The 12,116-nt window shown below is 36.1% G+C and overlaps 1 protein-coding gene across 6 annotated transcripts in view; it reads left to right on the top strand.

The window, feature by feature from the left end:
• Nucleotides 1–7,113, top strand: part of ZNF654 (zinc finger protein 654) — a 90,347-nt gene extending 83,234 nt beyond the window's left edge. For all 6 annotated transcript variants that reach the window (XM_033211581.1, XM_033211580.1, XM_033211584.1 and 3 more), the window contains 2 exons: nt 1,154–3,500; nt 4,093–7,113. In XM_033211581.1, the coding sequence (XP_033067472.1) occupies nt 1,154–3,500; nt 4,093–4,100 (2,355 nt within the window). In that variant the 3' untranslated portion in view covers nt 4,101–7,113. The remainder of the gene's footprint in view (nt 1–1,153; nt 3,501–4,092) is intronic.
• Nucleotides 7,114–12,116: the final 5,003 nt, after the last annotated feature.

Below are 12,116 nucleotides of genomic sequence, written 5' to 3'. Positions count from 1 at the left end.
ATTTATAAAACAAAATTAAAATGGTTTTTAAAGATAAGTTATTCTGGGTGGAAAGAATGGGGAATTTTAACTGTACCTCAGGGCAGAGACCAGGATAAGTGGGAAGAAAAACCTTCAGATTAGAGCTGATTCTCAAAAGAATGAATAGGAGGATCAGGAGGAATTTACTAGCTAGATAAAGTGAAAATAAGATGTGGTAAGTTAAGGTCTGCCTGTGGGAAAGCTAAGTAGTTCTGCAGGGTTACACAGCATGTAAAGGACTAAGAAAACGTGAGGCTGGCAAGGTAGTATCGCTTCCTGTAATCTATACTATACCATATGTAGGCAGTATGACATATATACATATATATGATGTCAAAGACATTATTATGGTATCTCCTCCAGTCAAAATAAGCCTTTAGATTATTCCATACCACTAGAGAGACACTATTATAACTAAGATGGGTCGACAAAAGATTCCCAAGTAAAAGCTGATGCACATTATCCTTGAGTCATCAGTAAACGTTTCAAAGCTTGAGTACTATTCAGATAACTTCCAGGGGGGCTTATTATTCTGAGCCTTATATATCTTATTAGATTTGGAAAGATTATAACTGCTTTCTTTATGTGGGCCACATTTCCCCCCTTTCTGGATAAATAACATTACTTAATAAGCAAAATAAGTAATATTTTTTCATATAGCACCATAATAAAAGTTCCCATAAGCAGTTTTTTTTAAGCCTAGTTTATTTCTTGATGTGGAAAATTGATAAATCTGTTAAAATACGTATAATGTTGACCCTTCTCTCAAACAATATGAGATTTGTACCTAAAATAATAAATGGGGGTCTAGAATTCTAAGAAATCTTAGTCACCATAAATTTATGAAACACCGTAAGTCCATTTTCTATTATGGATAGTGGGGCTTGTCAAATGTGAAAATTAAATAAATTGGAAGCTAAAATGCTATCTATTCCACATTATTCTCAAGTTTTAAAAACAGAGAAAGGTATATATTTAAAGAGTTAAACAAGGCTACTAAATATGGAAAACTGCATAATAGAATACTATGTTTATTCAGCTTTCATTTTTAAGAGTTGTATTTTTTAAAGATAGACTAATGTAACCATTTTTTGGAAAAAAAAAAGTAGCACTAATATTTTTGTTTTTCCAGGTTGAAGAAGAAGGCTTGCAAATTTGTGTCGAAATATGTGGTTGTGCTCTGCAACTCGACCTTCATGATGATCCCAAAACTAAATGTCTGATTTATAAAACAATTGCACATTTTTTGCCAAATGATTTGGAGATCCTCAGGATTTGTGCACTCTCAATATTTTTTCTGGAGCGCTCCTTAGAAGCGTATCGTACTGTTGAAGAGCTTTACAAACGTCCAGATGAAGAATATAATGAAGGCACAAGTAGTGTTCAAAATCGTGTTCGTTTTGAATTGCTTCCGATTTTGAAAAAGGGATTGTTTTTTGACCCTGAATTTTGGAACTTTGTAATGATTAAGAAAAACTGCGTAGCATTATTGAGTGATAAATCAGTAGTTAGATTTCTAAATGAAAGCACACTGGAAAATAATGCAGGTAATCTAAAAAGGACAGAAGAACAGCAAGGTTTGGATGAAGGGTTTGACTCTCTTACAGATCAGAGCACTGGAGAGACTGATCCTGATGATGTATCTGGAGTGCAGCCTAAAAGTCATATTAATACGAAGAAAAACTTTACAGCTCTTAATACTTCCAAAGTAGATCACAATGTCCCAAGGCATCGTTGTATGTTATGTAACAAGGAATTTCTAGGTGGTCACATCGTAAGGCATGCCCAGGCTCATCAGAAAAAAGGCAGTTTTGCATGTGTAATATGTGGTAGGAAATTTAGAAACAGAGGACTTATGCAGAAGCATTTAAAGAATCATGTTAAGAAGATACAGAGGCAGCAAATTGCTGCAGCTCAACAGGATGATCAGGAAGTCACTGCTTTGGAAGAAATAAATTGTTCTAATTCTTCCATTTCATTTGAAAATGGGAATTCTGATAGTAAAGATTTGCAAGTAGAGACTCTTACTGCTTCTAGTGAAGGAAACAAAGAAGTCATCCCTGAGCATGTGGCTGAATTCATTGAAATTCCCATAAGTGTACCAGAAGATGTTATTGAAAACGTTATTGAAAATGGCAGTCCTGATACTTCCTTAAACAATGTCTTGAAGCCTTTACCTGAATGTGGGGATGATTATGAGGAGGAAGAGGATGAAGAAGGTGATTATGAAGAAGATGATTATGACCTGAATCAAGAAACTTCAGTAATTCATAAAATCAATGGAACTGTGTGCCATCCAAAAGACATATATGCCACAGATCAAGAAGGAAACTTTAAGTGTCCTGCTCTTGGCTGTGTCCGGATATTTAAAAGAATTGGGTTTCTAAATAAACATGCAATGACCGTACATCCCACTGATTTAAATGTGCGACAAACAGTAATGAAGTGGAGCAAAGGAAAATGCAAATTTTGTCAAAGGCAATTTGAAGATTCTCAACATTTTATAGACCACCTTAATAGACATAGCTATCCAAATGTGTATTTTTGTTTGCATTTTAATTGCAACGAGTCATTTAAGCTGCCATTCCAGCTTGCCCAGCACACAAAAAGTCACAGGCTATTTCAAGCTCAGTGTAGTTTTCCAGAATGCCACGAGCTTTTTGAAGATCTTCCTCTGCTATATGAACATGAAGCTCAGCACTATTTAAGTAAAACACCAGAATCATCTGCACAACCAAGTGAAACCATTCTTTGGGATGTTCATACAGACTCAAATCCTAATCATCAGGAAAAAGACTCATCTAGTAATGAGAAACAAACTATTAGTCTGCCAGTTTCTACTAGCAAATCAAGGAAAGAGTCTACAGAACCAAAGACATGTATAGAAAGTATGGAAAAGAAAACAGACAGTTTAGTTCAGAATGGAAATGAACGTTCTGATGACACTGTTTCAAATATAAGCTTGATAGACCAAAAGATGCCTGACATAGAGCCAAATTCTGAAAATAATTGTAGTAGTAGTGATTTAGTCAATGGACATAGTGAAATAGAGCAAACACCTTTAGTTTCATCGGATCCTGCTTTGAAAATTGATACAAACAGAATCAGGACAGAAAATGGTTCCATTTTACCCAGTGTTGTACCACAAGAACACAATACCTTGCCAGTATCTCAGGCACCTTCCAAACCAAATCTGACAAGTGAACATACTTCATATGGCTTAATTTTAACAAAACCATATGTCAGACCATTGCCTCCCAGTTACCTTGATGAACGGTATCTTAGTATGCCAAAACGCAGAAAATTTCTGACTGATAGAGTAGATGCCTGTTCTGATCAAGATAACGTGTATAAAAAATCAGTGAAAAGATTAAGATGTGGCAAATGCCTGACCACCTACTGTAATGCAGAAGCACTTGAGGCTCATCTTGCACAAAAGAAATGTCAGACACTCTTTGGATTTGATTCAGATGATGAAAGTAAGTCTTCTATCTTCTTAGTAGAGATAGCTGTAAAAAGAGAAAATGGCATAAATAAAACTATTATAGATCTTTGAGATTTAAAAACTTGACATTTGTGTAGCACAGATAGTGAAGCATTACTCCATATGTTATTTCCTTTAATACATACAACCAGTATGAGGTGATACTAATATTCCTGTTTGATAGATCAAGCTACTGAAATTCACAAGTAATTTGCATAGGGCTTTGCCTATGAACTTGTGCAAGGCCGAACCTGAACACAGGCTTTTCATATTCTTTGATTATACTTCTTCCACTGTATCAAAAGTTCTTCTTCATTCCAAGTTTCATGTAATAAAAGTTGTAATTTTGATGGGAATTATTTTTCATATGCATTCCAGAATATAAATAAGTGAATCTGTGTCTCTGTTACAAAAATAGAAGTAGAAAAAGAACAGAAAATAATTGAGAAAATCAGAAAAAGAGCTTGTCTTTCTACTAATAGCAATATCCTTTAAAATGATAGGGTGTAAATTAAACAGGAATCTGACTTGGAATTCCGGTTGAACGTCAAGAAAACTTGAATTAACAGATGTGTTCTGTTTTACAGGTGCCTGATGAAAATATTTCAGAAAAGATCTATCAATCAAGCAGTAGTGTGAAAAAAACACTATAAGAAAATGCATCATCAGTTTGCTATTTCCCTGATGGCCTTAATTTTAGAGTGGTCGCGGATTACTAAAGATAAAGACAAAGCACATTTTCTAGAATGAACTCACAGAGATGTGCTGGCTTAGACTCCAAAAGGGTTATTATAAAACTCCCAAAGTACCAGTTTTCCAGAAAACCACATTTTCAAGTTTATGATGATGAATAGCAGCAGCATGTTCAGTTTCGCTTATATGAGAAACATGTTTAGGCAACTAGTCAGAAAACCCGCTGTGGCCTTACAGAAAGGGAAAAGTTAACACGTTATTAAACAGTGTGTGTGGGGAGGGGGCTGGTTTACAATAATAAACCATTTAAAGTATTGTATTCTACAAACGGGGTTTGTTTTCTCATCATGCATAATCAGATTATGTCCCCTCCCTTCTGGTCAAACATGTTGAAGGAACCGCTGCTGTTTGGTTTGTGATGATTTAGAAACTTATACATTAACACACCACAGTGCTATCAATTAAAGATTGTAACTGGTTTCCAGATGATTAATTAAGTCAAAGTTCAATGAATGGCACGCCAGCATTGAAAATTAAGAAATTAAAAAAAAACCACAGTGCTTTGCTAATAAGCTCTTGATGGAACCTCCCACTAACCACTTTTGTGGTATAAATTAGTTACATTTAAAGGGCAGCAGTGTCAATAAAATAGGGGAAAAAAACCATCAGTAACTCTGGGGAGAGATGAAAGGAATCTAAGACTTTACAGGCTTTGTAGTTGAAGGAAAACACTGAATTGCAAATTATTCAATGTGAATAATGGTAAAAGCACACTGGGATATTTCTGTTTGTATATATGTTGGGACACTGCTTGATGATTCATAGTAAGGTCCTTTAGACATTAATATGAGTTATCTAAGTACAGTCCTATTACAATAACTGGCTCAAAAAATCGGCTAAGAATCAGGTTGAGAATTCATTCATTTTATTCTATTAGGAGAGGTAATTCCAAAATAAGCCATACTACTCCTGTTTTTTTATTCATTAGTGATGACTCTGGTCTGAATAATAATTTTTATATGTAAAAGGCAGTAGTTACACAAAACATTTGCACAACACAATAAGAGAGACATTCATGCATTGTTTTCCTTAGTGATAAGTTATTTTCCTAAGAAAATTTTAACTTAATATAAGTGTTAACAAAATAAATATTTTTTAAAATACTCTCTCAGATGTTTTCCATTTGTCCATTATGGAAAGGAAGATGCTTAAAGACTTCCTTTTACCTAATAGTGTGTAAATCTAAAACAGGGATAAAAATAACAAAAAGGCAAACTGTTTCAAAACGGATCTCCTAATGTCCCAATGTCAAATATTCCAGTTATTCTAAATAACAAAATCTTTGTTCAAGGCAGATAATCTCATCAGACCCTATTATATTAGAGCTTCTTCAATGAGGCTACTATGGAAGTGGGGAATTTCTTCCAGGTAGCATCCATATTTTATTAGGATTTCCAGATCATGATAGATCAGATGATTTTTTTTTAATTTCCCGGTTTTATTCGTTTATCATCAGCATTCACTACTATGCAATGATGGTCATAAGTCCATTCCAAATTTAAATTTGTTTCTGTTATGTAGCCTACATTAGGCTGTGGAATTTACATTTAGGTAACTAAACACAGCTCATAATTAAAGTCTTTTCTTTAAGGTCAGCTAAAAAAATGTTTTCTGTATTTCTTGATACTAAAAATGTAATGAATTTTATTTTAGTTCATTCTAAAAGTATGTCTTGTAATAAAAAGTCTGTTTGGAAACTGGTTCATTTGGACAGTGAAGTCTTTTGAAATATTTCTGCTTTGTACATTTTCCAGAAGTTTAATATTTTATCACATTTTTCACAAGTTGTAACAACTGATATAAATCCATGCCCACAAAGTATTCCATTTTCATTACTTCCATTGTTCATGCAAAGATGTTTCAAATATATTCCATTTGTTATTTGTCTTTAATTTGAGGTTTATTTCTACTTTTGTGTTGCTAAGAGAAAATTATTTCTGAAAGACTGAGATCAAACTGGTTTATATATAACTAAATCAAGGAATGTTTTATAAAATTCTATTTGACCACCCTGTCTTAACCTCGGTTTATATATTTCTCAAATAGCTATTGAAAGAATGTGTTCATTTTATTATGTCTGTCTTTTAAAACATAAACCTACATCATTTTGCTTTTATAGGGTGCATAAACTTCCAACAGTTCTAATTTGAGCTTCAGAAGAAAAGGAAGCTTGCTTCTTATTCCTCAGATTCTTCTTCTTTTCTTCTGTTTTGAGGATGTATTCATCCTACATGGACCAAGAATCTTCATTTTTAAATAAAAATTTCCTTCAAAAAATTAAATGTTAAATTTCTGCTGTGTGTCAGTAAGGTCAAGAAAATAGCAAATCTGAATTTTTGCTGCTCAGATATGATGGAGGAGGTAAAAAAGGTAATCTCCATGGACAAGGACACTGGTACTTTGGGCTTTAGCCATATTCATTTTTTTAAAACCACCAATTACATAATACTTAAATAATTTATATCATTGAACTTGTGATTCTTTTCAAATCACACTGAAGGTTCAGCCGTACTCCTTTCATGTTTGATTTAATACTGATGTATGGATGAAAAACCTAAAAGGGATGATAGTGTTTATTTTTTAATTTATTTGGTACTGTAAAACACCTTTTCAGAATGAGTAAATGCTGCATATGCATTTTGGAATTGTTAATATGTGAAAGATATTACAGATTCAGCAAGAAAGGAAATTTGTGCTTCCTTGTTGAATGTTAAATTATTTTACTTTGCATTTTATAAGAGTACAAATTAAAACTGAGCCATTGAACTGCAATAAATCAACAATAGTGTCTCATTTCAAGAAATTTTTTGTACTGTACATAGATTTGTTCAATAAAACGTTGTCCTTGTTGGTAATCAAGTGTTCAGTTTTATGTAGTACATTGCTTTCAAAAGGAATTAGACATATAAGGTATATATTAAATGAAAATGTCAATTATGTCTTATAAAGGAATGACATATTTCAATTAGTATCATTACCATGTTTGGATTGAGTGATTTTTTTTAAACATAATATAGAAAATAGAAATATCTAAAATTTTACACAAAATAGGCATTTTTAGACATTTTAACGAATGCCTATATGGAGGAATAAAAGTTGATAGAATTCTGTTTCACCAAAGTCACTTCAGGTAAGTGGGTTCAGTGCGATACAGTACTTTCTGCAAACTCAGTAAGTGTCGGAACTCTCCAAAGGCAAGACAGTAGATAAATTTGTCTACATTGGTAATTCTTCAAAAATGAAGAGCTTCTGGTGGAACTTAAAAAAAACAAAGACTGAAATCATTTTGAAATATTACAATATAAATGATGATGAAAATTACTTCCTAGGAAAGAATTTCACTGGGGAAATAAACGTTTTAAAGTCAGTAAGCTGTAACCCAAAGTGATGTCCTTGAGCATGAGGGCTCCTACTTTTTTGGTTCAGTAACAAAGGAAAACCCTCCAAACTATTTGTTATAACTTGCAATTGGAAAAAATGGGGCTTTAAGTAGGAAAAAAACCTTTCTGATGTGATGAGATCACACTGCAAATGATAAATGGGATAAAATGATTTGTGCAAGTTACAAGCATTATGCCTTGAAACACTATGAGAGTGTTATTGAAACATTCTAGAGCTGAGATCTAACATTATCAGTCTGATTTATGGTCAGATGATCTTAGACTCAATATATTCCATATTCAAAATAATGAATGTATTGAGGTATTTGGACAAAGTTATTGGGGTTTAGATAACTTCATTTTCCTTTTCTGAAATTTGAGGAATTCTGGGAAGCAACTACTACTAAACAGGCTTCCAAGATAACCAAATTCAGCTGATTTTCATAGCATAATGTCTGTACTGATTTTAAGAATCAACTGATAAAACAGGGACAGATGTTTTAACTGTACATCAAGATTTGAAATAGAGTCAATCCACTAATATTTGGAATAAAAATTGTAAATGATAGAAAGTTTCATGCCTTATTGATGGGTACTGCACAGCGGGGAAGAAATGGCTTGTTGATACATGCTACCTCTAATAGGACAGCTGGAGGGTAAATATGAACACTGCTATGTAGACACCAAAGTTCAGAAAGGTTAACCTGATTAAAATCACACAGCTAATAAATGCAGAGGGTGACTGAAAAATCAGATGTGTCCCAAAACCATGTTTCCATTGTGCCACACACTTTTCCCTACAAATGTAGAGCATGAGTGGATCTAATAATCCAAATCGGGTCAGATTTGCCTGAGGATCAGTGATTTCAGAGTCAAAGGATGAAGCCTGGTAGCGATACATTTGGTTGATGTACTAGTATCTTCTAGCAGTGATTCTTATGTGGTTTCTAGAGCAGCAGAATCAGCGTCACCTGGAAATTTGTTAGAAATGCATTTGTGGTCAGGTTGGAGGCCATCTGTCTTAACAAATCCTCCAGATGATTCTGATACAAGCTAAGGTTTGAAAATCACAGATCTAAAGCAATAAGGTTCTTTGTATTTCCCTAGAAGATAAACTTTCCCCTTAAATTTATAGAACCTTCTCAAAAATTAGTTTCCAAGACATTTAAAGAAGTCCCCTATTACTAGGTACTTAAACTGTTGGGTGAATGGATACTTGAGTAGTAAGATCTAATATCCCAAACCGCTCTAATGGGGAGAGTTTTTTGTTTTTTGCTCAAGTTGTATTCAGTAAATGAAACTATCAGAACGGAATTTAATGGAAACAGTGCAAAGAGGTGTGGGGATCAGTTACACTCAAATTCCAGCACACTAGTTTTATCGTTGTGGAGAGCTGTACATCCCACTGATACAGAATTTTGCTAAGTTTCTCTTCATGTTAGGTATGGCTCCTGTACCCTGTCTTTGGCTTCAGTCATATTTAAAACCCCCATCTACCCTCATCATGTTATTTTAGTCCATGCATTTTTCACTACTATTCCCTTTACTGGTTGTTCACCTTTTTCCCTGTCCCATTTCTCATTTTTTGATTTAATCCTTCCTAAGCATAACCACTTTGTCAGAAAGCCAGGTCTCTTAATTACTCCCCTGGCATTCCTCCTCTCGATAAATGGCAACTAGTTGCCCGAACCAAAACCTTCTTATCATCCCTGACTCTATCATGCCTTTCACTCTAATTCAAGCCACCATTTTCTCTAACCTGGACTATTTTACTAGTCTCCTAACTGGGTTCCCTGCTTCTACCCTTACTCTCCCTTCAGTCTTCACACCAGCAGCCAAAGTAATCCTGCTCTGAGACAAGTCAGATAATGACATTCTTGTTTAAAACCTGCCAGTGCCTTCAAAGCTCATTCATTTATTCAACAAATATTCGTTGGATACCTACCGTGTGCTGGCCTCTGTAACAGGCAATGAAAAACAAAAATCCTTGCCTCACAGAGCTCATATTCTATTGGGGGACAACAAACATACAGTATGAGTGCTATGCAGAAAAATAAAGTGGGTAGGAAACGCGTAAGTAAGCATGGTGTTGGTGGTGAATTTAAGCAAGATGATGAGGCAAGGCCTCTGATAAGGTGACTTTTGAGCAGGAACCTGACTAAAGTAGGGGAAAGAGTCATTCAGATATCCAAGGGAAGAATATGCCAGGGGCAAGAGCAAAGGCTTTGAGGCAAGAGCCTGTGGCAAGTTGAAGGAACAGATGATAAGGGAACCACTGACTAGTCTGGAGAGATTGACAGAATAATGAGAAAGAGAAAAAATGAAAGCTAAAGTCCATATAATGGTCTACAAGGTTCTAGACCTACACTATCCAAGACAGTAGTCACTAGCCACGTGTGGCTATTAAAATTTAAATTCAAATAAAACTTAAAATTCAGTTCCTTAGTTGCACTAAACACAAGCTCAGGAGCCACGTGTCTGATAGTTACTGTATTGGACAGTCAAAAGAACATTGTCATCATCTCGAAAAGCATCTTGATAGGTTTTATATCAGTGGCTCTTAATTGTGGGTGATTTTGCCCTGCAGGGGACATGTAACAACATCTGGAGGTAATTTTGGTTGGCGCAGAGAGGGAAGGAGGTGCTACTGGCACCTAGTGGGTAGAGGATGGGGATGCGTTAAGCATCCTACAATGCACAGGACAATCCCCTCGACAAAAGATTATCCTGGCCAAAATGTCAACAGTTCTATGATCAAGAAACCCTGTGTTAGATCAGTCTTGACTGCAACTCTAACCACATTGCTCATTGCCTCCTCCTTGCTCAAACGGGCTCCAGTCTCCTGGACTCCTTCCTCGAAATCTCTTGCCTCTTCCTAACATGCTTCTCCTGCGGTTCACTCACTTTCTCGTGATCTTCAAAGTCACTTAAAGAAGTTTTCCTTTCAACCTGTATAAAATACTAACATCCTCTCCCATCCCTGTCTTCCGGATTTATTTTTTTCCATAGCATTTCCTGGCCGACTATATAGTTTCTTACATGTTTACTGTCTATTTCCTTCCACCAAAATGCAAGCATTGTTTTTTGCCCCAGTACAAAGAACAATAACTGGCAAGTAGGTGCTGAACTATAATACATTTTTAATGAACGAATGAAATAAGTTGGACATACCCTCCACGTGGTCCCACACCAACATATTTTAGCACTTATCTTGTCAGCTCTTTACTAACAACACTCCCAAAAGCTCCTTGAAGAAAGGTCAGGGTCACGTCTCTGAACCTTTAATAGTAGCAGGCATTCATTAACACTTAATTTAAAATATGAAGAATTGCTGTGTTGAGCAAATGGTACCCCAAATAACATCCACTGACAATTTCACCATATTTTGAATGCCATGTTTTAAAGACTACATGTACACTGTATGACTGATATTTAGCTATTGTTTATTTTTGAGACAAGGTCTCGCTCTGTCACCCAGGTTGGGGTGCAGTGAGTGTGGCATGATCTCGGCTAACTGCAACTTCTGCCTCCAGAGTTCAAGCGATTCTCCTGCCTCAGCCTCCAAGTAGCTGGGATTACAGGCGTCTGCCACCATGCCAAGCTAATTTTTTTGTATTTTTAGTGAAGACGGGGTTTCTTTATGTTGGCCAGGCTGGTCTCGAACTCCTGGCCCCTTGTGATCCGTCCGCCTCAGCCTCCCAAAGTGCTGGGATTACAGGCGTGAGCCACCGCGCCCGGTCAATTCTATTTTTTATATGTAAAAATATATTTTAAAGTTAAATTTGCTCGCCAGGATCTGCAGATGTGTACATTTCAGCTACTAAATGGCAATACCCCAATTAAAATGTCAACTGATCAAAAACAGGCCTTAAAAATGGAAATAGAAAAAGGCAAGTGCCAATTTAGTATGATTCCTGTTTAGCAGAGCATGACTATTTCTCTCGTCAATGTGTGTTGCTACCATGCCAATAGTAGTATCAGCTCTTTAGTAAGAGCTCTTTAGTAAGAGCCACGCACTGTTCACCCCGCACCCACAACCCCAAGAAGTAGGCATCTCCACTAGATCCACTTCCATAGGAAACTGAAGGGGAAAAGGCTAAGGAGCTTGCTTACAGTCTGAGTAAATGGCGGAGTAAAACCCTGGCAATCTGGCGTCCAGAACCCCCAACCTTAAATTGCGCGCGACATCGCCTCTTCTAAGGCCGAGCCGGCAACAAGGGAAATGGAGGCAAGAGACTGTCCCGGCGTGTTTGAGAGGAAAGTCCGCTGGAAGGCGGCCAGGCACAGTGGATTATCTATTTTTAACTTTTCATACTATAATGTTAAACAAAACTAAATTATTTTAATTTACTTAATTTAAGGAATCAAACTACCGGCTCACCCAACTCAGAAGTGGCCGCAGAAGACATTCAAGCGCTCCCGGGGGCCCGGCCCGCGGGCGGGGAGGAGCCGCCTCCATTGGACAGCCCCGCGGCATC

This window comes from Trachypithecus francoisi, unplaced genomic scaffold, assembly GCF_009764315.1.
Source record: "Trachypithecus francoisi isolate TF-2019V2 unplaced genomic scaffold, Tfra_2.0 Lachesis_group0, whole genome shotgun sequence".
Classification (NCBI taxonomy): Eukaryota; Metazoa; Chordata; class Mammalia; order Primates; family Cercopithecidae; genus Trachypithecus; species Trachypithecus francoisi.
Note: the sequence above shows the minus strand (reverse complement) of the source record. Positions and strands in the feature narration are given on the sequence as shown.